The sequence below is a fragment of the Tribolium castaneum genome, chromosome 6 (genome assembly GCF_031307605.1).
Source record: "Tribolium castaneum strain GA2 chromosome 6, icTriCast1.1, whole genome shotgun sequence".
In the NCBI taxonomy this organism is placed as follows: domain Eukaryota; kingdom Metazoa; phylum Arthropoda; class Insecta; order Coleoptera; family Tenebrionidae; genus Tribolium; species Tribolium castaneum.
This window is the reverse complement of record NC_087399.1, coordinates 2118234-2144526: the sequence shown is the minus strand read 5'-3', so window position 1 is coordinate 2144526 and position 26293 is coordinate 2118234. Positions and strand designations below refer to the sequence as shown.

Genomic DNA, 26293 nt, shown 5'->3' with positions numbered 1-26293 from the left:
CTGTCAAAAAAAATCGAACTACTATAATTTATTCACGTTTTTTGAGCCAAAATGTAAAAATTAACAAACCAACGGTTTGGTTAATATTGTCTAAGACCCTTAATTAGTTGTTCAGTAAGAACGGGTTTTCAATCCTGGAACAAGTCTCTTTCATCTCTTGGCGAAATAATTGCTTTTATCAACTTTGATAAGCCGCTCCGATCTCTCCAACTTTTCCAATCCCTATAATGTATCTGGACTCTATCTCCGCACAATAAAATAAAATATGAAATTTCCTCGAGTCGCAACCCAGCAGATAAGGCTCTTTTCCTCTGTTTTCCCTTTACATCGGGCGTTTTATTCCATCTTGGCACGAGTGTGGAAGTAGGTTAGTGAGGTGTCGAGATCACCCAACCCACCAAAAATCGATCGTTAATTTCCGTTTGGTAATAAAGCATCTGCACTCGAGGCACGTGTGACGCATGCATCGTATTTTTTCACCCAAAGAAAAGACCATATATCAATTTTTCTGTTTTGTTCGAATGCGGATTTCGAAGAACGATGATAAGTCGGTAATCTTGTCATATTTGGAGCAAAGCCAAACTTCGCCGAACTTATTTGAATTTTTACAATTTGCTGCAAACTTGTTAAGTGCTTGTTACGAGTTTTGCAATTACATTAGTGGCCGCCGAAACGGCGCAAAAATTATTATTGAAGCGTTCATTCGCATTTATTTCTAGAGAACGAATTTTACACATACTTATTAATAATCCGAGTGCGAAAATACAAGTTTAAAGTTTGAGGGCTGTCGTTATGCAACGAGCGTATGCGAGTTGCTTACCTAGACACCCGAGAACTTTAACTAATTTTTTGTTGTTGTAACATTTTTATATAAAAAGCGTGTTTTAAAATAATGAAAACATTAATTTAAAACACGTTGCTATGGGAAACGTGTTTTAAAATAGTGAACACACGTTGCGGAAGCGTGTTTTAAAACTGTAAACACACGTTGTTAGCGGAAACGTGTTTTAAAATAGTGTTTATAATCTAGGATTCAGATAAGACTTAAAATGTTAGCAACAAAAAAATTCAAAAAAGTGTCAAAAAAAATAAAAATGCAGTTTTTAGTTGATAGAATTTATTCATTTGTCTTCACGCTATGAAAAAAACATTTATTACGGAAAACTGTCTGATACAATTTTTTAATTTTTTTTTCAAAAAAGTTGTCACAGGTTTTGAATTATTTGTGCATTTTTAGAGTTAGTTTTGAAAATTTTCCAAAAAATTTTTTCCATAAAATTGCAAAAATTCCAAAAAAATTCAACTTAAAAAATGCTTGGAATCAGCAGATCACTTTGACTAACAAAATTTCAGGATATAGGGATTCGATTTATCGAGGTTTTACTGTATCTTAAAAACCAATAATCAGAATTATTTTAATAATAATTGTAAAAAAAATAAACAGCAAAATTCTGTGTTAATTTGTGACCTAAAACCGGACTAGATCTAAAATTGTTATGTTTTTATTCTGATCCAAAAACATTAAAAACTTTGTTTTAATTTCATTTAAACTGTTGCCTTAAGACTAAGGTAACTATTTTTTTAAGACGAGAGAAGCACTTCAATTTATTCTTGTCCTTTTTTCAAATAAAACCGACACTTTGCATGATTTTTCCTAATGAAGTAAAACATAAACTGGATACCTTTTGTACTGTTTTACCTAAAAACCGAGAAAAACATTCGAGCGAAATATTTCCGTTTACAGCCCACTTTGATCAAGGTTTAATTCAACGCACGGAACCTTCTCAAAGCATTTTCTCAAATCGGTGTTATTTTTCACAGAAATTACGTATTTATGCTTTAATCAAATAATTGCATGCCCGGTTGTAAATATCGCTCACCCGGCGCCTCCACCATATTTTACATTCACTTGCGTGTAACTTTATGCAAAGACGCAGTAAAAATGTCCGATATTATGTGACCTTGGTTGTTGGAAAAAGCCAAATGGGCGCTTTATAAATAATTTCGCCGAATTTAAATTTCCACTTTGTTAATTTGTTCTTGTTCACAGGCGCGCAGCGGAAGCGCCAGTAGCTATAGAAGTCTAAGTCAGGTAAAGTTAGGTAGTGATAGAATCTAGAGTGCTTGTGCATCTTGGACGCCAAGACAATTGAAAAGTCGATTAATGCTACAAAACATGAACGCTTACATAGTTACATAATGAGCGTAGATTTCAGGGCTCGGCATTGTTTGCATGTGTTTTAGGTTAGTTCGTAGTAAGCAGTTCATTGTTTGGGACTACAAGGCTTAGTTTGTACTTAATTCAAAGTTTCACACAGTTGGCCGTGACGGGTATTATAATTGAAACAACACTTCAAATATTTACAGTTTTATTAGGAACCAACGCACTTAACAGTATAAAACACCTCATTTGTACACCCCTTAATCACCTGTCATCATTTCTATAAATTCTGCAAAAACAAATGGTAGTGTCACACGCCGTGGCGACTTGATCTTACCTTCGAAGTCGACCGTTCCGGAGGAATCCGTGTCAATTTCCGCGATCATTTCGTTTAATTGATCGTTGGTGAGCTGGTCATCCAAGGCCACCAAGATTTCCCGCAGGCTCGAAGTCGGGATGTATCCGTTTCCTGTCGATGGGAAAAATCAAGAGCGCTTCGCGCCACCTGCGACTCACCTTGTTTGTCGTACAGCCGGAACGCCTCCTTTAATTCCTTCTGAAGGACTTCGTCGTCCTCATTATCGAGGAAGTTGGCGGCGACTTTGCAAAATGAGTCGAAATTTAAATAGCCCGTCCCTGGAATCGAGATTTATAATATTTTTCGTTTTTGTTGATCGAAGTGATGACACGTGGGCGCGTTTATTATTTATGTGGTTTAGTTGGCGGCGATGCGTGTTCTAAATTTGTCAAAATACGGTCCTGGGGAACGATTTCGTTGAGTTGAGTTGAAATTGTGCTTTTATTGCTTGTCGCAGACGACGTTTAGAAAGGAATAAATAAGACTTCAAAGCGCGAATTGTTGCCGATTTCCGGGCGAGGCCTGACCTGCTTTTTGTCAACAACAGGAAGTGAATGTTTGGGAAAAAATTTCGGGAATTTTTGGTCATAAAAACGACTTGGCACCGTGACAAGTGCGGTTTTTTATTTCGGGAACCATTATTTCAAAGCGGACATTTTTTCCTAATATACGTGGAGACCAAGAAATTTTTATTTTTTCAAAAATACGCATCTCAAACATTCGGAAGCTTCTGAATACATTAAAATTTTAAATTTCATGCTCTTATTGTACGTAATGTAACCTCATAACTTTCACGGAAATTTTTAAGTTTGCTTAAAAGTTTCCACTTTTATAAATTTTAAGATGTTCTATCCAAAATAATTACGAAAATAATTTGGAGCCTACTTTTTTTGTCGACATTAAAGTAAGTATGTAATAAAAGTTTCAAAAAACCAATAAATTATAACATAAAAGTGATTTTAAATTAAACAAAAACAATGGAATAAAAATTGTAGCCACCAAAAGAGCTTTGATAAAATTTTTCTGATTTTGTAGTAAAAAAAAATTTAATCAGGAAATTTTACTGTTTGTAAAATGGCAAAAATAATTCAAAACAGGCATTTTGAATATTTTCTGAAACTTTTCAACACTATTCGGAACTTTGTGTAAACCAGGTGCTTTTAAAAGGAAAAAAAGCTCAAAACATTATTTTCGAGCAAAATATTGGGCATAACATTTACAAAAATGTTTAGAATTGCCTGAAATTTTCCAGGATTATAGATTTTGTGCTGTTCTATCCAATGATGGGCACAGAAACGACATACGTCTCCTGGTTCTAGTGTCACAAACCTCAAAAGTAAAGCCAACATTTTTTGTCAACATTGCACTATAAACGTTTCAGGAAATTATTATATCATAACCATAACATAATAGCGACCTTATAAATAGGTAATCAGCACACACAAAAATCCTGAAATAAAAAAGACGCCCAATAAATCACTAAATCAATTTTTCAGATTTTTTATTTTAAATTTTTTCATCAAAAATTTTTTCAGAAATTTAATTAATAGTCAAAGTTCCAGAAATTTAAATAAGTAGTACATTTTTTAATTCTTCTTTAGCTTCTTGGCATGATTTTAAAATTTGCGTAAATCAGTAGCTTCCAAAAATAAAAATATAGAGCTCAAAAAATAATTTCAGCAAAAATTACTGAAATGTGGCTTTTATTTTATATTTGAGCGTATAACTCCTACATGAATGCCTGAAATCGCCTGAAACTTTCCATTTCTACTAATTTTGGGCTGTTCTATCCAATAATAAGCACGAAAATGACATATGTCTTCCGATTCTGATAAAAAAATTCAACTTTTCAAAACCCTTAATCAATTTTTCAGATTTTTTGTGACAAAAGTTTTCATGTATTTTTTTCTTAATTTGATCCTTCGTCTAAGTGCCAAAAATATAAAAACAGGTATTTTGAATTTTTTTAGAGCCTCCTAACATTTTATAAGCCAGTAACTTCCATAACTTAAAAATAGCGAGCCCAAAAAATAATTGGAATAATTTGATTGAGGCTTTGATTTCACACTTAACTGCATAACTCCTACAAAAATGCTTGAAACCAACTGAAACTTTCTATTGTTATAGATTTTGAGCTGTTCTATCCAAAAATGACCAGAAAAACAAGATACGTCTTCTAGTTCTGGTGTCAGAAACGTCAGAAGTGAAGCCTACATTTTTTGTCGATATTGCATTATAAATATTTCAGGAATTCATTACAACATAATCATAACATAATAACGACCTCAAATTCGTAATTAGCACACACTAAAACCCTGATGTAAAAAAATTCCGCCTCCAAAAACTCCTCAATCAATTTTTTGTATAAAATTACATGACCAAAAATTTGTTCTGAAAATTTGTCATAGTGTCAAAAGTGGATTAAAAACTGTGATTTGGATTTATTCTAAAGCTTCTCAACATTATTCATACCTTGCTAATCTTGTAGCTTTCAAAAATATAGAAATAAAGTTTAAAAAAACATTTTCAGGCAAAAATTCCTGAATTCAGGCACTTGTTTCACATTTGACCGCATAACTTCTACAAAAATGCCTGAAATCGCCTGAAATTTTTCAGCTTGGTAGATTTTGACCTTCTCTATTGAACAATAACACGAAAACGACAAACGACTAGTTTCTAGTCTGGTAATAAAGATTTCAAAACACCCATTTACCAAACCAAATATTTATCAGTTTTGGACAAATTTAAAAAAAATTTTGAATACGCAAAGTTGGCGTAGATAAGTAAATTTTGAACGGAACGATCAATTATCACTTTCCGCCTCACACCTTGATGTAATTAATCGATTTGTTTGCTTTTTGAAAAAACTCATCATAACTAGTTCTCTCCCAGTTGCATAACAGTCACGTGCTCAATGAATCGATCCGACTTGTCGAAACCTCGTGTAAACATCCATCATCAAATATTTAATGTGTGATTGAAAATGTTTCTCGACAAAACTTTCGCACTAGCGCTGACAAGAGTCGATCAATCTTACAAAAAAAAATTAAAAAAAAAAATTCAACCACCTTCTGGATCCTCTCCATCCAGAAGTGTATCTAGTTGTTTCTCATCATAAGTCTGTCCCAAAGTGGTTAAAATCGTGCGAACTTTCTCCTTCTCGATGCTGCCCGTCTTCGACGAATCGAACATGGAGAAGGCCCTCTTCAGCACTGAAACAAAAAATGAAAACACGCTTTTTCCAATGTTGGACAGTGTGATTAAAACGCACACGAAACAAAGCAACTCGCTACAATGGGGGAGATTAAACCGGGGCATTTATTAGCCCGGTCCTGTCTAAAACACGTGGAGGGAAAAAGTTTCGCCTCCACCCACATCATTATTTTTCCAGCAAAAGAACTCATTTCTAATTGACTCGGATTTATTTATGAAGTGTCATCGCGATTCGTGTGCCAAGCAAAGAGACAATTCGCTTAAAAAACGATCTATTTACTCGCCAAATCTTTTTGATCATGCGATATTAAAGCTGAAACGCGTTTGTTTGGATTATGCTTTTTGAAAATGATCGGTGAAAGATGAAAGCGCACGACGGACAATGGGGTTTAAATCAGTCGCTGAGCCAAAAATACGAGAATGAACTTGAAAATGACGGCTAAAAATGGAACGAGGAGAAATTAAATAAACGGCGATTTATTAGTTTGGAGCGCTGGAATAACGCATTCTTGCGCGGTTTCCACACAAGCAAAGACACATTGACGAAAAGCGCAAAGAAATAATCGTAATTATTTACTAATTACAAAGTTTAGTGGTTAATCATTTACGAACAAATAAATGGGTTAATCTAAAAGCTCATTAACAAATAATTTTTTAGTTAGTGATAATCGGTAACCAGTTAAAGAAAAAGATATTTTGTCTTAATTTTTTTGATTTTCTGCTTTAAATGATTTTCAGGTTCAAAAAAGAACTAAATTAATTAAAATAGCATAAAATTAATATCGATTTCAATAGAATTTTGGTAATTTTTCAGCCAGTTTTTCCAAAATTCTTCGAAAGAAAAAGGTATTTTGTCTTAATTTTGTTGATTTTCTGCTTTGATTTGTTAAAATTTTGCAAATATTTTTGTTTCCAGCTAAAAAACATTCTAAACACTCCAAAAAGGCAAAAATTACCCAACTTTTTATTTACTTATGGATAATTTTTCAAATTGTTTTAAATACATCATCTTATCTTAAAATTTTATTTGATTTTTGACCAAATTCTGTAATTTTTTTGGTCTATTTTGACAGCTAAATCTTGAAAAACTTAACATGAGCTCCCATTTATTTTGTGATTTTTTCGTGTCTTTTGACAACTTATTGCCAAATAAATAAAAAAAACTATAAAAGATAAGACATCAGGTTCGATCTAATTCTAATAAAAAATAGTTTTTTTTCTAAAGAACACAGTTTTTATCTTAAAAAGGTGTTTAATCAATTTAGAAAACTAGAATTCACACAATTTTCGGTCTAATCTGGTAAAATTTTGGTTTGTTTTTCACATTTTTACAAATTTTGAAAAATATTTTTTTGAAAACAAAAAAGAAGGTTCAGTTCGACTTTTTTGGTGTATTTTTGGAGAAATTTTGTTCAAAAACAAACTAAATCGAGTAAAACAATAACCAAAACTTTGACATAACCTTGACATAAAAAAAATCAAACGTTTTCCGAGATTTTCCAGCCAATTTTATCTAAACTAATGAATAATAAGTTTTGTTTTTACTTTAATAATGTGCTTAAACTCTTGAAAAAGCCAAAAATAACAAAATTTTTAAGCTATTTTGGTGATTTTACCACTCAAAAGAAACAAAAATTAAGTAGTGTTTTTTGGTCATTTATAGCAATTTTCGATCTAATTTGGAGCGCTGGAATAACGCATTCTTGCGCGGTTTCCACGCAAGCAAAGACACATTGACGAAAAGCGCAAAGAAATAATCGTAATTATTTACTAATTACAAAGTTTAGTGGTTAATCATTTACGAACAAATAAATGGGTTAATCTAAAAGCTCATTAACAAATAATTTTTCAGTTAGTGATAATCAGTAACCAATTAATCTTTTATTTTAATTAACTAAGTCCACATAAAGTAAATGACAACGAAAATATTTCTTCATTTAGTTAATTTTTATACTATAATAATAATGAGCCTTTATTGAAAAAAATTAAACAGTAATACACAGATGAACAAGCTTCAAGCTACTCAACTTCAAAGAAGAAAATAATAGAAAATATAAAAATATAAATATAAAAATAGCAACAAAAAACTAAAAAAGCAAAATTATTGCCAGTCTCTCAAGAAACAAGAAACAAGAAAGGATTCTTCAAAAAAAAAAGAAGAAAAAATATTTGCATATAAAAATGAAATAAACTAAAAAATGCTAACTTTAAAATTATTATTACTATTTACGAAAAAGCGGTGGCTTGAATTTTTGTACTTATTTGTAATAAAACATATAAATCGATTGTTTAGACTTAACCAGAAATGAAAAAATGTGAAATATTATTTGTAATATCAGTTTTTTTAAACTTTGTTAAAGAAACACGACAAAACCAAAAATAACGTACAAAATTTATATCTTGGTATTAATTTAAAAAAAAATTTTTAATGACTATCTAGATTTTTGTTTACTGTTTTAGATAGTACACATCTTTATTATCTTTTTGGAAATAAAAAATAACAAATAAATTTAAAAATTAAAAATAAATTGAGTAAAGTATAAAAGTTTAATGAAGTATAAAGTATACAAAATATAAAAATTGACAATTTAAAATAGTAGGCTTTATTATTTTGTTCTTGATTTATTTTATATGTCATAATTTTTTTATTTTTATTCGATTTTATAATCTTTTTTTGAATTTGTTACTGTATTTATCGGAAAGATCAAAATATGGACAATCTAAGAAACTAATGAAAAAGATCAATAATCATTAAAAAAAATTAAAATCGACGTCAGAAATATCATTATAAAGTCAGAAAATGTAGCATTAAAAATTTTAAAAAAGTGACACAACAAAGGTATTTTGTGCATTAGTTTCTTCCTACTTTCGATAAATTTATAGAAACTCATTAATTGAAAGGTATTTAAGTATTTAAATTATGTACAGTGAACGTCAGAGAAAAATCGAAACAATGATAAGATTAATTAAATTTATAATGAGCCAATCAGCAAAGTGATTAATTCAAAATCGATTTATTTTAAATAATTAATATTTATGATTATTATTTCAGTCCAAATCACGTAGCAATTTTTAGTTTTGAACAAATAATCAGTGCAGCCAACGTAAATACACAAAATTAGGGCTTTTTTCTAAATATTTTTGCCTTTTTTTGTTTTGATCTTTTGTTCTCTTTATTTATTTAAACAAAATTCTTTGAATATTTTTGTTTTTTTTTGTTTAGAATTATTGTTTTCTTACTATTCTGGGTCCCTTTTTCAAATAAAATAAAAATATAATGTCAACAAGGAAACAAAATTGACAGAAAAAAACAATTTTTTTTTAATATTTTGGCTTTTTTTGTTTTTGAACTATAATTTTGCTATTACAATTTTAAAATTCTTTATTAAATTAAATAAAGAACAATCATGTCAACGTAAGGAAATAATGTTGACAGCTCATAATTTTTCTGTCCTGTAAGGTACAGTAAACGTCAGAAAAAAATTGAAACAGGAGTCGCATTATTTTTGTCCGGAAGTGTACCCAAAGTTGTTTTACAAATATTGTCTTTAATGTCCAAATTACGCTGCTAAGTTCACTTTTGTTGTATGTTTTATTAGAAGAAATAATAATTTTTTTCATTTTTATTTTTTTTTATTTCTTATTAATTTGCTTGTAATAAATATCTACTTATTCAGCTTTTTAACTCGTTACACTTGTTGGGTATATTTTTATTATTGTCATGCATTTTTAATTTTTTTTATACCTTTATGTATTATTATTTTATTTATTTTTGTTATTACTATTATTGTTTATATTTGAAACAAATAATGAGTGCATCCACCAATTTGCTCTATTAAGACAAAGTATTGAACTACTGTACTTTTACGATTAAAAAAATCATGCCATAAGAGTACAGTGAGCATCGAAAAAATCGCAACACGAGTCGCATTACTTTGGCCCCGAACTTGTTTTACGACCATTTCCCTTTTATTATCAATTCGAAACTACGTAAAATGTTCCGATTGAGCGAATTTAACGGCTAAACAAATGACCACGTTATAAACAAGCGAGTTAATTCCATTGAAAAATACGAGCAATTTAAGTAGTCGGAAATTTTATGAATTGTTCACGTTGTACGTGCCGATTAGTCAATGTCTCGACCTAGTGCACTCATTTTTGCTTCCACAAATAGTTGCGAATTAATAATTCTCTCGATTTGTAATCACACACCCACGCGCTTTTGTTTATCACTCTTGAAACTATTTTTAGGCAAATTTTACTCACGCTTCACTTTTTCCTTATCCAAACCGTCGGCCTGAAACACAATTCCAAATTAAAACACTGGAAGGAGTAATAAACATACCGGACGTAACATAATTTTTTTTTCAAAATTTTTGTTACAGTTTCGCTGCGCCGGAAGTGAGGCAAAGGCCCGGATTAGTCCGGAGATAAATGAAAGCAGTAACTAACCATAATTCGACAATAGCACCATCAGCATCACGCAAAGCACAAAGACTGGTCCTGCTTTCGGACCGATTTCACTCTTTATAAATCCGGGGGGGCTTTCGGCTTGCACACCCGCATAAGAAACTCTCATGTGGTAGAGGCGGGGTTTTATATTTAGCGACGACACTCGCAATCGACTATACTTGAAATTATAGGTGTTGTGATGTCGTCGGAGAATTTGGCGATTCTTTTCGACTTTCCGATCGCAAGGTTGGCAGCAATGCGCTCAACTGGAGCGCGAACAGCTAACAAGCGTGAGGGCTATTTCAAAAATGCACACAATAGACACAAAAAGCGCCAAAAACCACCCAAAACTCACAAAACGGTTATTGTAAATGTACGACGATTTCTTGGCTTATTGTTGACAAATTTTTGTGAAATAATTACGTATCTGCATTAAAATATTTAATTTTAAAGCACGAACAAGCAATAGCGAGTGAGTGCCTTTGATATAGAAAGATTATTAAATAATTTTATTGACGATTTTTTGGTTTATTTTTCCATTTTAGTGAATTAATTACGTATCTGTATCGTTAAGCAGTTAAAACACTCAATACTGTTTAGAGCACTGCGAGTGAGTGCCTTTAATATACCTGTGAAATTATTAAATAAACTTTTTGGCGATTTCTCCGCTTATTTTTGTCAATTTTTATAAAATAATTACGTGTCTGAGGTGATAACCGTTAAGCAATAAATATAACCGGTACCTTTTGAAGCACGAACGAGCAATAGCGAGTAAGTGTCTTTAATTAAAAGATTGTTAAATTATATTTTTAGCGATTTTTTGCCCTTTTTTTTCAATTTTTGCGAAATAATTACGTATCTGCATTAAAATAATTTAATTTTAAAGCACGAGCAAGCGATAGCGAGTGAGTGCTTTTGATATAGGGAGTTATTAAATAAACTTTTCGGCAATTTCTTGACTTCATTTTGACAACTTTTGCAAAATAATTACGTATCTACATTAATAATCATTGAGCAGTTAATATAATCGGTACATTTTAGAGCACGAACGAGCGATAGCGAGTGGGTATCTTTATTAAAGGGACTGCTAAATTATTTTCTTGACAATTATTTCACTTATTTTTTGCAGTTTTTGGAAAATAATTACGTTTTTGCCTTGAAAAAAGTAAAAACAATAACTTTTTCGAACACATTTTGGCATTGTTCAGCTTATTCTTCAAAGTTCAAAACATGAGTTTATTTTTTTATTTTTGTGATTTTGAAACGTTTTGCAAAAACTTTACAAATTAAATGATTTTCAGGTTCAAAAAAGAATTAAATTTATTAAAATAGCATAAAATTAATGTCGATTTCAATGGAGTTTTGGTAATTTTTCAGCCAGTTTTTCCAAAATTCTTCGAAAGAAACAGGTATTTTGTCTTAATTTTGTTGATTTTCTGCTTTGATTTGTTAAAATTTTGCAAATATTTTTGTTTCCAGCTAAAAAAACATTCTAAACACTCCAAAAAGGCAAAAATTACCCAACTTTTTATTTACTTATGGATAATTTTTCAAATTGTTTTAAAAAGATCATCTTAATCTTAAAATTTTATCTGATTTTTGACCAAATTCTGTAATTTTTTGGCCTATTTTGACAACTAAATCTTGAGAAATTTAACATGAGCTTCCATTTATTTTGTGATTTTTCCGTGTCTTCTGACAGCTTATTGCAAAATAAATAAAAAATTTATAAAAGATAAGATAACATCAAGTTCGAACTAATTCGGTTATTCTCTCTCCATTTTTTTTTTGAAAAAAAAAAATAGTTTATTTTTCCATTTTAGTGAATTAATTACGTATCTGTATCGTTAGGCAGTTAAAACAATCAATACTGTTTAGAGCACTGCGAGTGAGTGCCTTTAATATACCTGTGAAATTATTAAATAAACTTTTTGGCGATTTCTCCGCTTATTTTAGTCAATTTTTATAAAATAATTACGTGTCTGAGGTAATAACCGTTAAGCAATAAATATAACCGGTACCTTTTGAAGCACGAACGAGCAATAGCGAGTGAGTGTCTTTAATTAAAGGATTGTTAAATTATATTTTTAGCGATTTTTTGCCTTTTTTTTCAATTTTTGCGAAATAATTACGTATCTGCATTGAAATAATTTAATTTTAAAGCACGAGCAAGCGATAGCGAGTGAGTGCTTTTGATATAGGGAGTTATTAAATAAACTTTTCGGAAATTTCTTGACTTAATTTTGACAACTTTTGCAAAATAATTACGTATCTACATTAATAATCATTGAGCAGTTAATATAATCGGTACATTTTAGAGCACGAACGAGCGATAGCGAGTGGGTATCTTTATTAAAGGGACTGCTAAATTATTTTCTTGACAATTATTTCACTTATTTTTTGCAGTTTTTGCAAAATAATTACGTTTTTGCCTTGAAAAAAGTAAAAACAATAACTTTTTCGAACACATTTTGGCATTGTTCAGCTTATTCTTGACGAAATTTCGCTCAAAAAATCGCGTAAAACAAGCAAACATTTGTTTATTTTTTTATTTTTGTGATTTTGAAACGTTTTGCAAAAACTTTACAAATGAAATGATTTTCAGGTTCAAAAAAGAATTGAATTAATTAAAATTTTTTTTTCAATAGAATTTTGGTAATTTTTCAGCCAGTTTTTCCAAAATTCTTCAAAAGAAAAAGGTATTTTGTCTTAATTTTGTTGATTTTCTGGTTTGATTTGTTAAAATTTTGCAAATATTTTTGTTTCCAGCTAAAAAACATTCTAAACACTCCAAAAAGGCAAAAATTACCCAACTTTTTATTTACTTATGGATAATTTTTCAAATTGTTTTAAATACATCATCTTAATCTTAACATTTTATCTGATTTTTGACCAAATTCTGTAATTTTTTGGTCTATTTTGACAGCTAAATCTTGAAAAACTTAACATGAGCTCCCATTTATTTTGTGATTTTTTCGTGTCTTTTGACAACTTATTGCCAAATAAATAAAAAAACTATAAAAGATAAGACAACATCAGGTTCGATCTAATTCTAATAAAAAATAGTGTTTTTTTTCTAAAGAACACAGTTTTTATCTTAAAAAGGTGTTTAATCAATTTAGAAAACTAGAATTCACACAATTTTCGGTCTAATCTGGTAAAATTTTGGTTTGTTTTTCACATTTTTACAAATTTAGAAAAATATTTTTTTCTGAAAACAAAAAAGAACGTTCAGTTCGACTTTTTTGGTGTATTTTTGAAGAAATTTTGTTCAAAAACGAACTAAATCGAGTAAAACAATAACCAAAACTTTGACATAACCTTGCGAAATAAAAAAAAATCAAACGTATTCCGAGATTTTCCAGCCAATTTTAGCTAAAATAATGAATAATACGTATTGTTTTTACCTTAATAATGTGCTTAAACTCTTGAAAAAGCCAAAAATAACAAAATTTTTAAGCTATTTTGGTGATTTTACCACTCGAAAGAAACAAAAATTAAGTAGTGTTTTTTGGTCATTTATAGCAAGTTTCGATCTAATTTGTAAGTAAGAATAAAACCATTTAGACAATATAATTACACCATTTTATGTCCCCTTGCTTTCGTTGAACTGAAAAAATGGAGCAAATAATTTCCGTAACAAAAAATAAAAAATGGGTCATAAACAATTGAGCAACTTCTGAAATAAGATGGCCGTAAAACTGAAAGCAGATGCTCGTATTTACGAGGCATAAATCGGGGAAAATAAAGGACTGATTGGCGGGAAATTGGCAATATTACGAGTATTTATCGTGGTGGTAATTCAGCCTGGATTAGCAAGGCTTTATTTAAGTTTAAAGCGAAGCTTGGAATAGTTTTGCGGATGCGGTTATTATACTTGATGGAACAGTTGCATAAAGGATAATTAGACTGAAAGCTTCGTGACAAGATAATGAGATTCGGTGGAAGGAGGATTAATACTTATTTCCAAAACTCGAAATAAATTTCAGCACAATTCCAGCTTTTTTCATTCTTGTCCCTAAATAAACGTTTTTGGCAAATAAGGTAAGTTGTGTACATTTCTTTCAGGCAAATTACATCCACGAGTGTTCGCACAGCCTCAAGCCGGGTAATTAGATCGAACCGATTTCGTTAAACAAATACGTTTATAATTATGCAGAGGGGTGAACGTCTCGTTTCATTTTTAAAAGCCAATTCTTCGCATTTAATTTTCTCGTGAAGGAAACATTTACAATGATAAATAAAACGGTCAGGAGCCGGGCCATAACTCTTCGTAAATAAATTCGACTAACTCCCATTAATAACGCTGGAGAGCCGAAAGCAGATTTTATCGAAATAATAAAAATAGATAAATGAGTTATCAGCTCAAACTTTGATCCGTCCAGAGTGAAGTTCGTCGGCCTCGAAAATTTCGTGCAAAAATTGGAAGTATTCGTTTATTAAAATTAAGATAAATGGTCGCTAAATTATCCCTGGCCCTGTGTCAAAAATTCCGTCTCGGCACAAATTAAAACACTTTTCTTCACGGTCCAGGTTTGGTTTTTTTGACGGGGAAATAGTTTTCACACGTGGGTAAAAAATTACAGAGTGAGCGGAAAATTTTTATGCCAAATAAATCAAACTTATTGCTCCGCAAGAGCATAAAGCTCGCAATTTCGCCTCAAAATATACCCGGCATTAGCACTTAATTGTGCGTTTTCTCGCTGCGTCACGCAGTGCAATTAATTTTTGTTGTAGCTCTTTTAGTTTGAATTTCTACTTTGATCTATTTTGTCCCCGAATTGGGAATTTTGATTGCAACTGTCTGGGATTGTTTTGGTCGGAGTTACATGATATTGTGGCGCCAAGAAGGAGGGTTGAAAAGACGCGGAAATGTTGCAGTGTAATAAATTTTTTCGCAAACTTTTGAATAGGTCACAAAGTCGTAAACATTTTATTTATACAAGGGATCGATTTGTAATAATAGGGAATTATTTATCAATTCTAGTTATTGAATTTGTAATTAACCGGACTGATGAAAAGACGAATTAAAAGGGAGGCATTAAAAGCCAATTACGGTTTGTGGACAACAAACCATAAAATAAAAATGACTGAATCTGATTTTATGTCAGTTTTATTTCCTTGCCTGTTTTACTGGGAAAAAACAAGTATTAATGAACATTTTGCTCATTTTGTTTTGTTTATTTCTACTAAATTAATTAATTAATTAATTGCAAAAAATTATCTGGAGTGTATTATCTCGTATTTTTTATAGCGGTATTGTTTTCGGGTACGAAAAAAATCACCTTGTCATTAAAACACTCTATTTTGATAAAAAAATAACATAAAAACAGTGGGTCTCTAATTATCTAATGTCTCTACTTTTTTCAAATTATTTCTTATTTTTTTAAATTATTCCTTATTTTCTCTAAAAATTTACCATTATTGTAAAAATTTTTTTTGAAGGGTGTAACATTAAAAAAAAGTAAAGATGAAAAGATTTGAAATTTGGTAATTCTAAAATAACGTATTTTAAACTAAAAACGATGTTTTTCAATTCTCCTGACAAAATTTCTACAATTAAATAAATCTATCTAACCTTATGTATTACCTGATTCAATCTTCTTTCCTTAAAATTACAACAAATTAGCAAACTTTTGTTTACCATCCAATTCCTTATTTCAACAATTAATGGTGATGTAAAAAAACAAATTAAAATTTACATACATTGACTAATTACGTGAGTTTTTACAAAAAAAGAAAAGTTTTTCAATAATAAATAAGCAAGATCTATACCTACAGCAAAAGGAATATAAAAACAGGTTCTTTTATTTCATTAGAGGGAAGTTTCATTATTTCAGAATAAGGTATTAAAATAAATGATTTTTCAAAAATTCCGCAAAAAAACTCTAACTAGTCAAAAAAATGTTAATTTCGATATATTTTAAACATTTTACAAAAAAAAATCGCAAAATAAGTAAGTTTCTTACTCAAAAACAACATCATTTTCACGCTTCCTTTCTGATTTTCTAGAAATTTATGCAAAATAAGTGATTTATTTTTAACTAAGAGTGTGCTAAAAGACAAAAGTAATGTCTCTTTCTGATAATATTTGAGCGGAATTTCACGTACAAAGTCGGCTTTCACTGAAGAAAAGTCTTGAAACCAATTATTCAGTTAGCTAGCTGCTTTTTTTATGGGGAAACATTAAACAATAAAAATAATAAAATAAAGACATTTTTTATTTTCCTTAAAACTTCTTAATAAGTATTAGGCAAAAATTTTGCAAAATACGAGTGAGTTTTAGGCTCAAAACAATGTAATTCACTCTAATCAAGCCAAAAAACCTCAATTCTAATTTATTTTAATTAATTTTTTTACAAAACATCGTGTGAATTTTTCGCTGTAAAACAAGAAATGGAATGAATAATTGGATAAATGGCATGTTCTGGCACATTTATGCAAAACTAACTACATAGTTTTCGATTTTTTAACATAATTTTCGATTTGCTTAAGCCATTAGGCACCGGTATTATTTGTAAACTAATAATTTAAGTTGGTTTTTCACGTTAAAAAAATTGCAAAAAAAATGTTAGTTAAAAGGTTTTATTTAACTTGCTTTGTTGTCTGTCTGTCTGTTTCATATTTTTGGAGCCAAAGCGTTCCGTTAGAAAAATCTATGGTTTGGTTTTGGTAAATTAAATAAAAAACTTAGTTTGTGTTAATCACAACCAAAGATTGTCATTTTATTTTTATAGTTATTAAAAAAATGCATTCTACTTTACTGGAGTGACAAATTAAACAAAGACAAAGAGGATTTTAAACATTGAACATTCGTAATGATATATGAATTTTAATTAAACAAAAATTTTGTTAAACAAATTGATAATTTAAACTAATTAAACTAATTGATATTTTGATGCACTCCATTTGAGGTGCTGCAAAAATATCTGTTTTGATCAAGTAGTAAATAAAGCAATTTAAAATAAAAATAATGATTGAGAAAAATAGAAATCGTCGAATCGCAACTTCTTTGTCCCAAAATAAGCCAAATGAATCATCCCGAATCAAATGCAACAATTCGATGCGAAAACAGGAAATTGCAACAAACCGCCACCGCCTGTCATCAAAAGCACAAAGCGCCACTAATTAATCAGCAAATCCCCGCGTCAACAAATCAATTCTCACATTTCACTTTCAATTTTATATTTTGGCTGTTATTTTTACTCCATGTTTGTAGAATCAATACGCGGCTATTTTTATATTTTTCGGTATAAATAGCGGTTCCTGTTGTTGTTTCAGGCCCGCAATAAGCCGGCTGACGGTCACGTGGCCCAAAAGCTGCAAGCCGGGCAACGCACGCCGACACACGGGGCCAAAAACGGCCCCCCGAAGACACCAAGCAAGCCGTCGCAGAAGAATGCGGCCCAGAAAGGGCAGCCGATCAAGCAGGCGCCGGCCAAGGCGGCGGCTGCGGCTGTTAACAAAACGGCGAAGAAGACCAAGAAGGGGAAACATCACCAGCACGACCTCATCGTGACTATTAACCTGGTGAGTGGCGTAACCGTAACCCGGTTCGAGCGATCTTGAAATTTTCGACGAGGCGTATTTTTAGAGCGGGAAATGAGTCGGCGAAATGGGACTGGATAAATGGGCCGGCGAGGCGCAATCATTTAGTTTTTGGAAAAAATTGCGAAAAATGTGACTCACGTCCAAACGCAAAATTCTTAAAACTCGAATTTTGAAACAATAAATATAATCAAATTTATCCGAGTTTTAATTAAAACATTAATACAGTGTGTTCAAAAATGGTGTTCATCAAGTTGACTATGGAATTCAAATTCATTGTTCCGCTTCGTCTAAATGACTATTTAGTTTCTCTGTTTTATTTTTATTTTTTTTTTAAATCAAGCGGCACTACGTTCAAATTTCATAGGTGACTTGATGAACAAATTTTTTTTCTAAATCTAAATTTTTGTCTAAATCCCACATTATAAAGAGTTTTCTCTTTAAAGGGATCATTTTACCTCACTCTCCCCTACTACTGATAGAAAAAAAAATGCATTTTTAATGCATTTTTAGATTACTGGACTTTTCTACATGAACTAGTTACGTGATTTTTAGGCCTTTTTGCAAAAAAGAAAAGTTTTTCACTAACAAACCTAATCTAAACTATAGCAAGAGAAACAACGCAATTTTTCAACTTGGTCGCCAATTTACATCCATTTAAAAATATATTTTTTTTATTATTTCTCAATTACGGCAAAATTGTTCGAAAAAGTTGAACTATTTTAATCCTCACTCTTGCAAAATGATCCGGGAAATCGATTGGCATTGAGAAAATTGCCAAATTCCTAATAGTTTCTTAGTTATAAATTTTTTAAAATTGTACCTATTTTTGCTTTTATTTGCAATTTTCTCGAAAACTATTAGTCGGAGAACAAAGGTCTTTCTTGAAAAAGATAGATAATTAAAAGAGCTTTCCAAAGATAATATACTTCATGGAGTTATCTCTAATAGTTCCAAAATTATTGCTCGATAAATGTTCCAGATACCCGAAATCGACCAAAATCGCAACAAAAATTGGAAAAATCAAACATCAAAAAATCGAACATTTGGACTTTTTGTGGACTTTTAACAACTTTAGTGGGTTGTTAAGACATGTAGAAGTCCATAAAAATTTGCTGGAGTTAGTTTAAAAAAAAATTTTTTTCACATTTTTGAAGGTAAAGTATTATTACTCAGGAAATTTGAGCAAAAAAATTGAAAATTTTAAATTGCGTGAAAAATTAGTATAACAAAGAAAAAAAGCCGCTGAATCCAATGGAACAAACCGCACTGCTCTACGACTTTTAGTTTTCGAGTTATGAATTTTTTTAATGAATAAAATTTTTCACTATGACAAATGGCTACCCTAAATTTAGGCAAAAAATTTTAAATTTTTAATTCTTGTGAAAAACTGATATAATATGTAAAATGAGCCGTAGAATTCAATGGAACAAACCGCAATGCTCTACGACTTTTAGTTTTTTTTTATGAATTTTTTTAGTGAAAAACTTTGATCGCCTCTGTAACCGGAACCGTTGCACGGAGCGGCTCCGGGTTTAGACGAAAAAATAGATAAAATTAAGCGCTATTCGATTGTTTTTTGTTCGTTGCTCTAAATCTTACAGTTTCTGAGAAAAGCGCAAAAAAAGGTTTCCATTTTCACTTTTTTTCAATTTTCAACCGCCAATTACGGCGAAACTATTAGAGTTATCGAGAAACAAAAAAATGGAGGACAACCGGAATAAAAAACTCTACAAAATAGCATAAGACTCAAAGCGATATCTCGCAAAAAAATTTCAATTTTCAATCGCCGATTACGGCCAAACTAAAAGTGCTAGGAGAAAACGGTTTGTTCCATCGTAAAGAGCACATCAAAAACTATAAGATAGGATGGGTTTCATTTGATTTTGAGACACTTTAAAAATTGACCGATTTTAAGGGGGGGGGTGTTAACTTTTTTTTTATTTTTTATATTTTCTCATTTACGGCTAAACTATTCTAAAAAGTGGAACTGTTTTAATCCATACCCATGCAAAATGATCCGGGGAATCGATTGGCATTGAGAAAATTGCCAAATTCCCAATAGTTTTTTAGTTATGAATTTTTTAAAATTTTACCAATTTTAGCATTTAGCAGCAATTTGCTCGAAAACTATTAGTCGGAGAACAATAATATTTTTTTAAAAAAATAGATAATTTAGAGAGCTTTCCAACGATAGTACACTTCATGAGGTTATCTCTAATAGTTCCGGAGCTATTGCTCGAGAAATGGTCCTGGTACCCAAAACTGACAAAAATTGCGACGAAAATTGAAAAAATCAAACATCAAAAAATCGAACATTTAGACTTTTTGTGGACTTTTAACAACTTTTGTGGGTTGCTAAGACATGCAGAAGTCCATAAAAATTTGCTGGAGTTAGTTTAAAAAAAATTTTTTTCTCCTCTTTGAAGGTAAGTAAGTGTATTACTCAGGAAATTTGAGCAAAAAAATTGAAAATTTTAAATCTCGTGCAAGGTTGGTATAATACAGAAAATGAACCGCTGAATTCAATGGAACAAACCGCATTGCTCTACGACTTTTAGTTTTTGAGTTATGAATTTTTTTTGTTGAATAAAATTTTCCAATGTGACAAGTGGCTACCCTAAATTTAGGTAAAAAAATTTAAATTTCTAATTAAAAAGAAAAAATCTGTAGGAAATCAGATAAAAAGAAAGAACATAAGAAAAAATCATGATTAAATCGTTTGATCTTAAATATTCCATATTTTTCTCTGTGGCAATATTTTTTTTTTATTTTTTTGAGTAAAAAATCGATTAGCAAATCACGCCGTATTTGAAATAATACAAAGTGTGTTCAAAACAGCTGGAGATGCCCAAAAAAAGATTTTCTAGCCATGGTAAAAATTCACAGCAATTTGAGACGCACGTTAGCTACGCAATTCATTTATTGACCCATAAATTTGCATTGTTTTTAATCAAGGCGCGTCAACAAAGCATACATCATTGAAAAATGTAACGTCAACTCCCACTAATATTGTTCTTTGTGTGCTGGACTGAATGAAATGTAAATATGCGGTAACGACCGCCACAAAATTCAATTTGGAAAAAATCCTTGCCGATATTCGCTATCACCAGAAGAAAACAAATCGAAAATGTATTTATGCGACATATATTTTCGTCGTCGTCAATTGGGTCATTGTTTCATTATCAAAGGGTGCATCTCATCTCTCCCGAAAAATTTCAAATAAGCTGTCGTTTTGCCAACAACGAAGTAAATAAATAGAAGGTTACATAAACACCGAAATTTACTTAGTTGTTTGGCGAAAATCGAGTTGGCTGGACGAAACCAGCTCACTAGATTCATAAGATGACAGAAACCGAACGCTACGGCCAGGAATACAGCCGTTTGAGGCGCTTGACCAGCAATTTAGACGTAATCCAGACATCCGTGAGTGGAGGGGGTGGAAAAATGTCCGAAAAAAAATTAACTTAGTTTTTCGTTACAGACGGAATATGGCTTATCGGAGGACCAAGTGGCCGAGTTCAAGGAAGCCTTCATGCTTTTTGACAAAGACGAAGACGGCACGATAACAATGGCGGAGCTAGGGGTGGTAATGCGGTCGCTGGGTCAACGACCTACAGGTAAGCGTAATGGCGGCCGGAGGGGAGGCTCATCCGCCATTTTCAGAGACGGAACTGCGCGACATGGTGAACGAGGTGGACCAGGACGGCAACGGCACCATCGAGTTCAACGAATTCCTGCAGATGATGTCCAAGAAGTTGAAGGACGCCGACGGGGAAGAGGAGCTGAAGGAGGCGTTTCGCGTCTTTGATAAGAACAACGACGGGCTGATATCGTCCAATGAGCTGCGTCACGTGATGACCAGCCTGGGGGAGCGCCTCTCTGAAGAGGAGGTCGACGATATGATCAAAGAGGCGGACTTGGACGGCGACGGCCAAGTCAACTACGAAGGTGGGTGCGAGAAAAATATGCGAGATATTTTCGACTTGGCACCGAGTCAATAATTAGGCGATTTTAATGAGACGAGTATTGTTGCGTAAGGTCACTGCTCGTGATTGGATTGGACGCATCAAATTTTCCAATTTAATTAGTAATTCTAAGTAATTGCGCGGCTATAATCGATTGCAACTTTGCCAAAACAAATTATAATTATGACCGACGAAAATGCTACGAATCATTTTATTAGCTTGTCTCATGTTTAATTATAATCATTGCAGAGGAGTTTAATTAATTACGGACGCTCGATATTTCAAGTGCTCCTGCAAACTATAATTAATTTTATTACGTTGCTTTATAGCTGGTTAATTTTTTTCCAAGTGTTGAAAGTGTCTCTAAATAATTACGATTCATTTTTTCCGTTTTTCGTAATTTTCAATTACGTGAATTCAATAATTAACGGAATTTCCATGCAATTAATTTTATGCTCAATAAAAATAACAAAACTGTTGTTTTAATTAATAATTACTAATTACTTATTATAATTAATGTGCAAAATTCCAATTAATTAATTATTTATTTAATTTGGAATTTGTTAATTGCTTCTGAGTTAAGTTTTGTTAGTGTAATTCGTTGAAATTACTACTAATTACGTAAATGAATTACTAATTTTATTAATTAATTTTAATAATTAATTACAATTATTTATTGTGTTCTTGAGTAATTTTTTAATTTTCAATAATGTGAAAATATTATAATAAATAATTTAATTTCCGGGCAGTTAATTGTAATTTTTATTTTAGTTTAACAAAACTAACTTGCAAAAGTAATGTTTTAGTTACTATAGTTAGTAATTACTTATTATAATTTACGTGTAAAGTTCCAATTAATCAATTATTTAACTTGGAATCAGTTGTTTCTGTATTTAGTTTCATTAAGTGTAATGTAATTCGTTGAAATTAGGCCTTCTAATTACGTAGTTGAATTACTAATTTTGTTATTTTTGTACGTGTTAAAAATGCCTCTAATTAATTACGATTACTTATTTTTTCTAAGTAATCAGGTTTTTCTCAATTTCAAAATTTACAATAATTAAGAAAATTTCCAGGCAGTTAATTGAATTAATTAGTTATATAACCTAGAATCAGTTAATTAAGTGTAATTTGTTGAAATTAGGACTTTTAATTGCTTGAATGAATTACTAATTGTACCAGGTAATTACGATTTTCTTTTGAGTATTAATTATTAATTAATTTTATTAAGTAATTAATAAAATTTTGTGGCACTTAATTATATAATTTTTATTTTACGTTTAACAAAAATAATTACTTTATGTGTAAAATTCGAATTAAGTAGTTATTTAACCTTGAATCAATTAATTGAGTGTAATTCGTTAAAATTAGTTTTTTTCATTGCGTAAATAAGTACTAATTTTGTGCTTTTTTTCCAGAATTCGTCAACATTTTGACGGCCAAGAACTAGAAAGAGACTGGAAGCCAATGGTCCAATTAGCGTACTGCTTATATCAAAGAATGCCCAGCAACAAAAAACTTAAAATTATATAAAGTTAAACAACTACAGTCTAATCGTATTCATTATTACAAGCACTGCTTCTATTCTGTACAATTCTTCTAGATACTTACATTTGAAAGAAGAAACAAACGCTAACTTACAGGGTTGAGATATTTATTAAAAATAATGGTCGAGAAATTATTTTTATTAAATACAGCCTTAATTAGTTGTTAATTTTCGTAATTAATTAATTGTTAGGCCTTTTCGAGTCTTTCTAAAGTAAGTTTAAGAATTTTTCCTCTCTCCGCGTTTCTATGATGATGACAAACAAATTACAAATTACGTGAAACGAAAGCTTGATATGAGGTTGTTACTAATTAATCGCAATTAGAGTACACGTTTAATTAGATAGCAATTAATTTTAAGACAAATTGTATTCCATTTTATAACATGATCCAATAATGAATTTTTTACAAAGTTATGCTTTAAATTAATTAAATTAATTAATTCAGTAGAGCCAATTTTTGGTGATATTCAATGTTACAGTTAAATGTTGAAATGTATAAATGTCTGGTCCTCGTTAAAATAACCGACAAGAGGCCACGTTTCACCATTTTCGCCTCTTTCGCTTGCTTTAAAGGGGACACTCGTCATAGACAATAAACTAATCGGTGAATGGCTATAATTTTGTAGTTTTTACTACAATAACCCTTCGTTGTTGTTACGTTACATTTTTTATGTACACTTGATTTATCAAAATAGAGTGTTTTAACGACAAGGCGTTTTTTTTCGCACCCGAAACAATACCATTATAAAAAATAATACAAGATAACCCACTCTAGATAATTTTTTGCCCACACTTTCAAACCTATTTAAAGCAACAATCGGCAAAAAACAGCCACAAAGTCGCCAAAAATGCCCAAAATAATTTCATTAATTATTTATCTCGCCATCTGTGCAAAAACAAAAGGGTTGAATGACAAACTCATGCACCCCCACCCCCAAACAACCCCTAAAATTCCATACAAAAGTGACGAAAACACGGCGAAATTTTGGAACGAACAAGCGCAAAGCACCCTCAAAGCCCACGTTTCGGAAACAATTAACACAAGTAAGTTTTTGCAAAAAATCAAAATTCTACAAAAAAATTGTAGATGTTGCAAAAAACGTGATTTTGTTTATGGGGGATGGCATGTCAGTGCCAACCCTTGCCGCAACCAGGGTTTACATGGGGGGCGAAAATTTCGAGCTGTCTTTCGACAAATTCCCCCACACTGCCATTTCTAAGGTAATGGTTAGTTGTTATACAAGACGATAAAGAGACTGAAGTCTTAATCTTGATCGTCGTGTATAAGACATTGTTTTCAAGTTATACACATTTTATCCACCTTTTCGGTTAAAGTGCTATTTAATCTACTCCAAAAATTGATAAAAAAATATTTTTGAGTTTTTTTTAGACATACTGTGTCAATTACCAAGTGCCCGACTCGGCATGCACCGCCACTGCATACCTGGGTGGGGTCAAGGGTAACTTGGGCACCGTTGGGGTAACGGCCCATGTCCCATGGGACGATTGCCAGGCCATGACCAACACTTCCAACAACGTCCCATCCATAGCCCTTTGGGCCCAAAAACAGGGTAAAAGTACGGGTTTTGTGACCACGGCCAGAGTCACTCATGCCTCCCCAGCTGGGGTTTTCGGGCACTCGGCCCAACGGGAGTGGGAGACGGACACCGATATACTGAACGATGGTAAAGACCCTAAAATTTGTACGGACTTGGCCACCCAACTGGTGTACCATGATGGTAAAAATTTGAACGTGGTCATGGGCGGGGGCCGGTACGCCTTCCTCCCGAATGACACTAAGGGGGAGGAGGGCGATTATGGGTACAGGTCAGATGGGGTGAATTTGATCGAAGGGTGGAAGAAATTGAGGAAGGGAAAGGCAAAATATATCTGGAATCGGGAGCAACTCCTGGGTCTTGACCCCCAGGACATAGACTATGTTTTAGGTATTTAGTTATTTTGCTAAAATTTCGGGAGAGGGGAGTAATGGTATAATTTAGGGATTTTTGAAAGTGACCATTGCCCCTTCCACCTGGAGCGGGACCCAGCTATGGACCCAACGCTCACCGAAATGACCGAAAGCGCCATCAAAATCCTGTCGAAGAACCCTGATGGGTTTTTCCTGTTTGTGGAAGGCGCGAGGATCGATATGGGTCACCACCAGGCCATGGCCCACTTGGCCCTGGAGGAAACCGCAGAGTTTTCCCGAGCCGTTGAACGGGCCGTGAGTTTGACCTCAGAACACGACACCCTGATTGTGGTAACGTCCGACCATGCCCATACCATGTCCATGGGCGGTTACCCGTTCCGTGGTAACGATATTTTGGGTGTCGTGGGCGATCAAGCCGCCGATGGGTTAGCCTTCACTACGCTTAATTACGCCAATGGGCCTGGGTTTAGGAAGGCGGAGGATGGGGCAAGGCATGACCCATCTAAGGATGATTTGGGTATAATTTTGGTAGAGTAGTAGAAAAAATAACGTGTGTGAGTCGGTTGTTTTAGGTGATATTGAGTACAGATACCCGGCTGTGGTTCCCCTAGATTCGGAGACACATGGTGGGGATGATGTTATTATTTTTGCAAGAGGGCCATGGGCACATTTGTATAGGGGAGTAGTGGAACAAAATGTGATACCACATTTTATGGCATATGCTTCTTGTATAGGCAATGGGGAGGAAAATGCGTGTAAAAGCAAGGGAACTTTGCATGGGTTTGCCACAGTTTTGGTGGTTTTAATGTTAGCAGGCATTATTTTGTAAATAATAAAATAGCGAGTTTCAATCAATACTGTGTACCAATATGTCCCGAATTCCCCTAACGTGTTTGTCAAAATTTTAAATAATTTTCCTAAATATTTTTCAATTTAGTCAAAACTTTAAATTCTATTTGATTTTGAGACAATCGGCCATTATTAAAAAAAATATTTTCTTAATTGTAGCAAAACTACTCGAACAAGTGGAACTATTTTCATCCTCACCAATGCAAAATAATCCGAGGAAGCGATTGGCGTCGAGAAAACTGCCAAATTCCCAATAGTTTTTTAGTT

General features: G+C 32.0%; 3 protein-coding genes across 8 annotated transcripts in view; 2 read left to right on the top strand and 1 right to left on the bottom strand.

Annotated features, from left to right (window-relative positions):
- LOC659938 (neo-calmodulin) overlaps positions 1-23958 on the top strand; it is a 41644-nt gene extending 17686 nt beyond the window's left edge. For 3 of the 6 annotated variants that reach the window (XM_008199018.3, XM_015982934.2, XM_064357381.1), the window contains 5 exons: positions 2051-2092; positions 17466-17714; positions 21217-21352; positions 21399-21683; positions 23119-23958. In XM_008199018.3, the coding sequence (XP_008197240.1) occupies positions 2051-2092; positions 17466-17714; positions 21217-21352; positions 21399-21683; positions 23119-23150 (744 nt within the window). In that variant the 3' untranslated portion in view covers positions 23151-23958. Of the gene's footprint in view, positions 1-2050; positions 2093-17465; positions 17715-21002; positions 21159-21216; positions 21353-21398; positions 21684-23118 lie in introns of those variants that run through there. The other 3 variants (XM_966204.5, XM_008199017.3, XM_015982935.2) reach the window with 2 other exon arrangements.
- LOC659805 (troponin C) lies at positions 2353-10339 on the bottom strand. Its single transcript, XM_008199016.3, has 6 exons — positions 10185-10339; positions 9999-10029; positions 5588-5731; positions 2678-2797; positions 2499-2630; positions 2353-2450 (listed from the first exon to the last, which is right to left on the bottom strand). Exons 1-6 carry the CDS (start codon positions 10185-10187, stop codon positions 2422-2424), a joined length of 459 nt encoding a protein of 152 aa, XP_008197238.1. The 5' UTR covers positions 10188-10339; the 3' UTR covers positions 2353-2421.
- Positions 23959-24047: 89 nt separating the features above from the next.
- On the top strand, positions 24048-26032 carry LOC660001 (alkaline phosphatase). Its single transcript, XM_008199096.3, has 5 exons — positions 24048-24291; positions 24335-24468; positions 24638-25193; positions 25248-25694; positions 25750-26032. The coding sequence occupies exons 1-5, from the start codon at positions 24096-24098 to the stop codon at positions 26004-26006; spliced, it is 1590 nt and encodes a 529-aa protein (XP_008197318.3). The 5' UTR covers positions 24048-24095; the 3' UTR covers positions 26007-26032.
- The last annotated feature ends 261 nt before the right edge of the window (positions 26033-26293 follow it).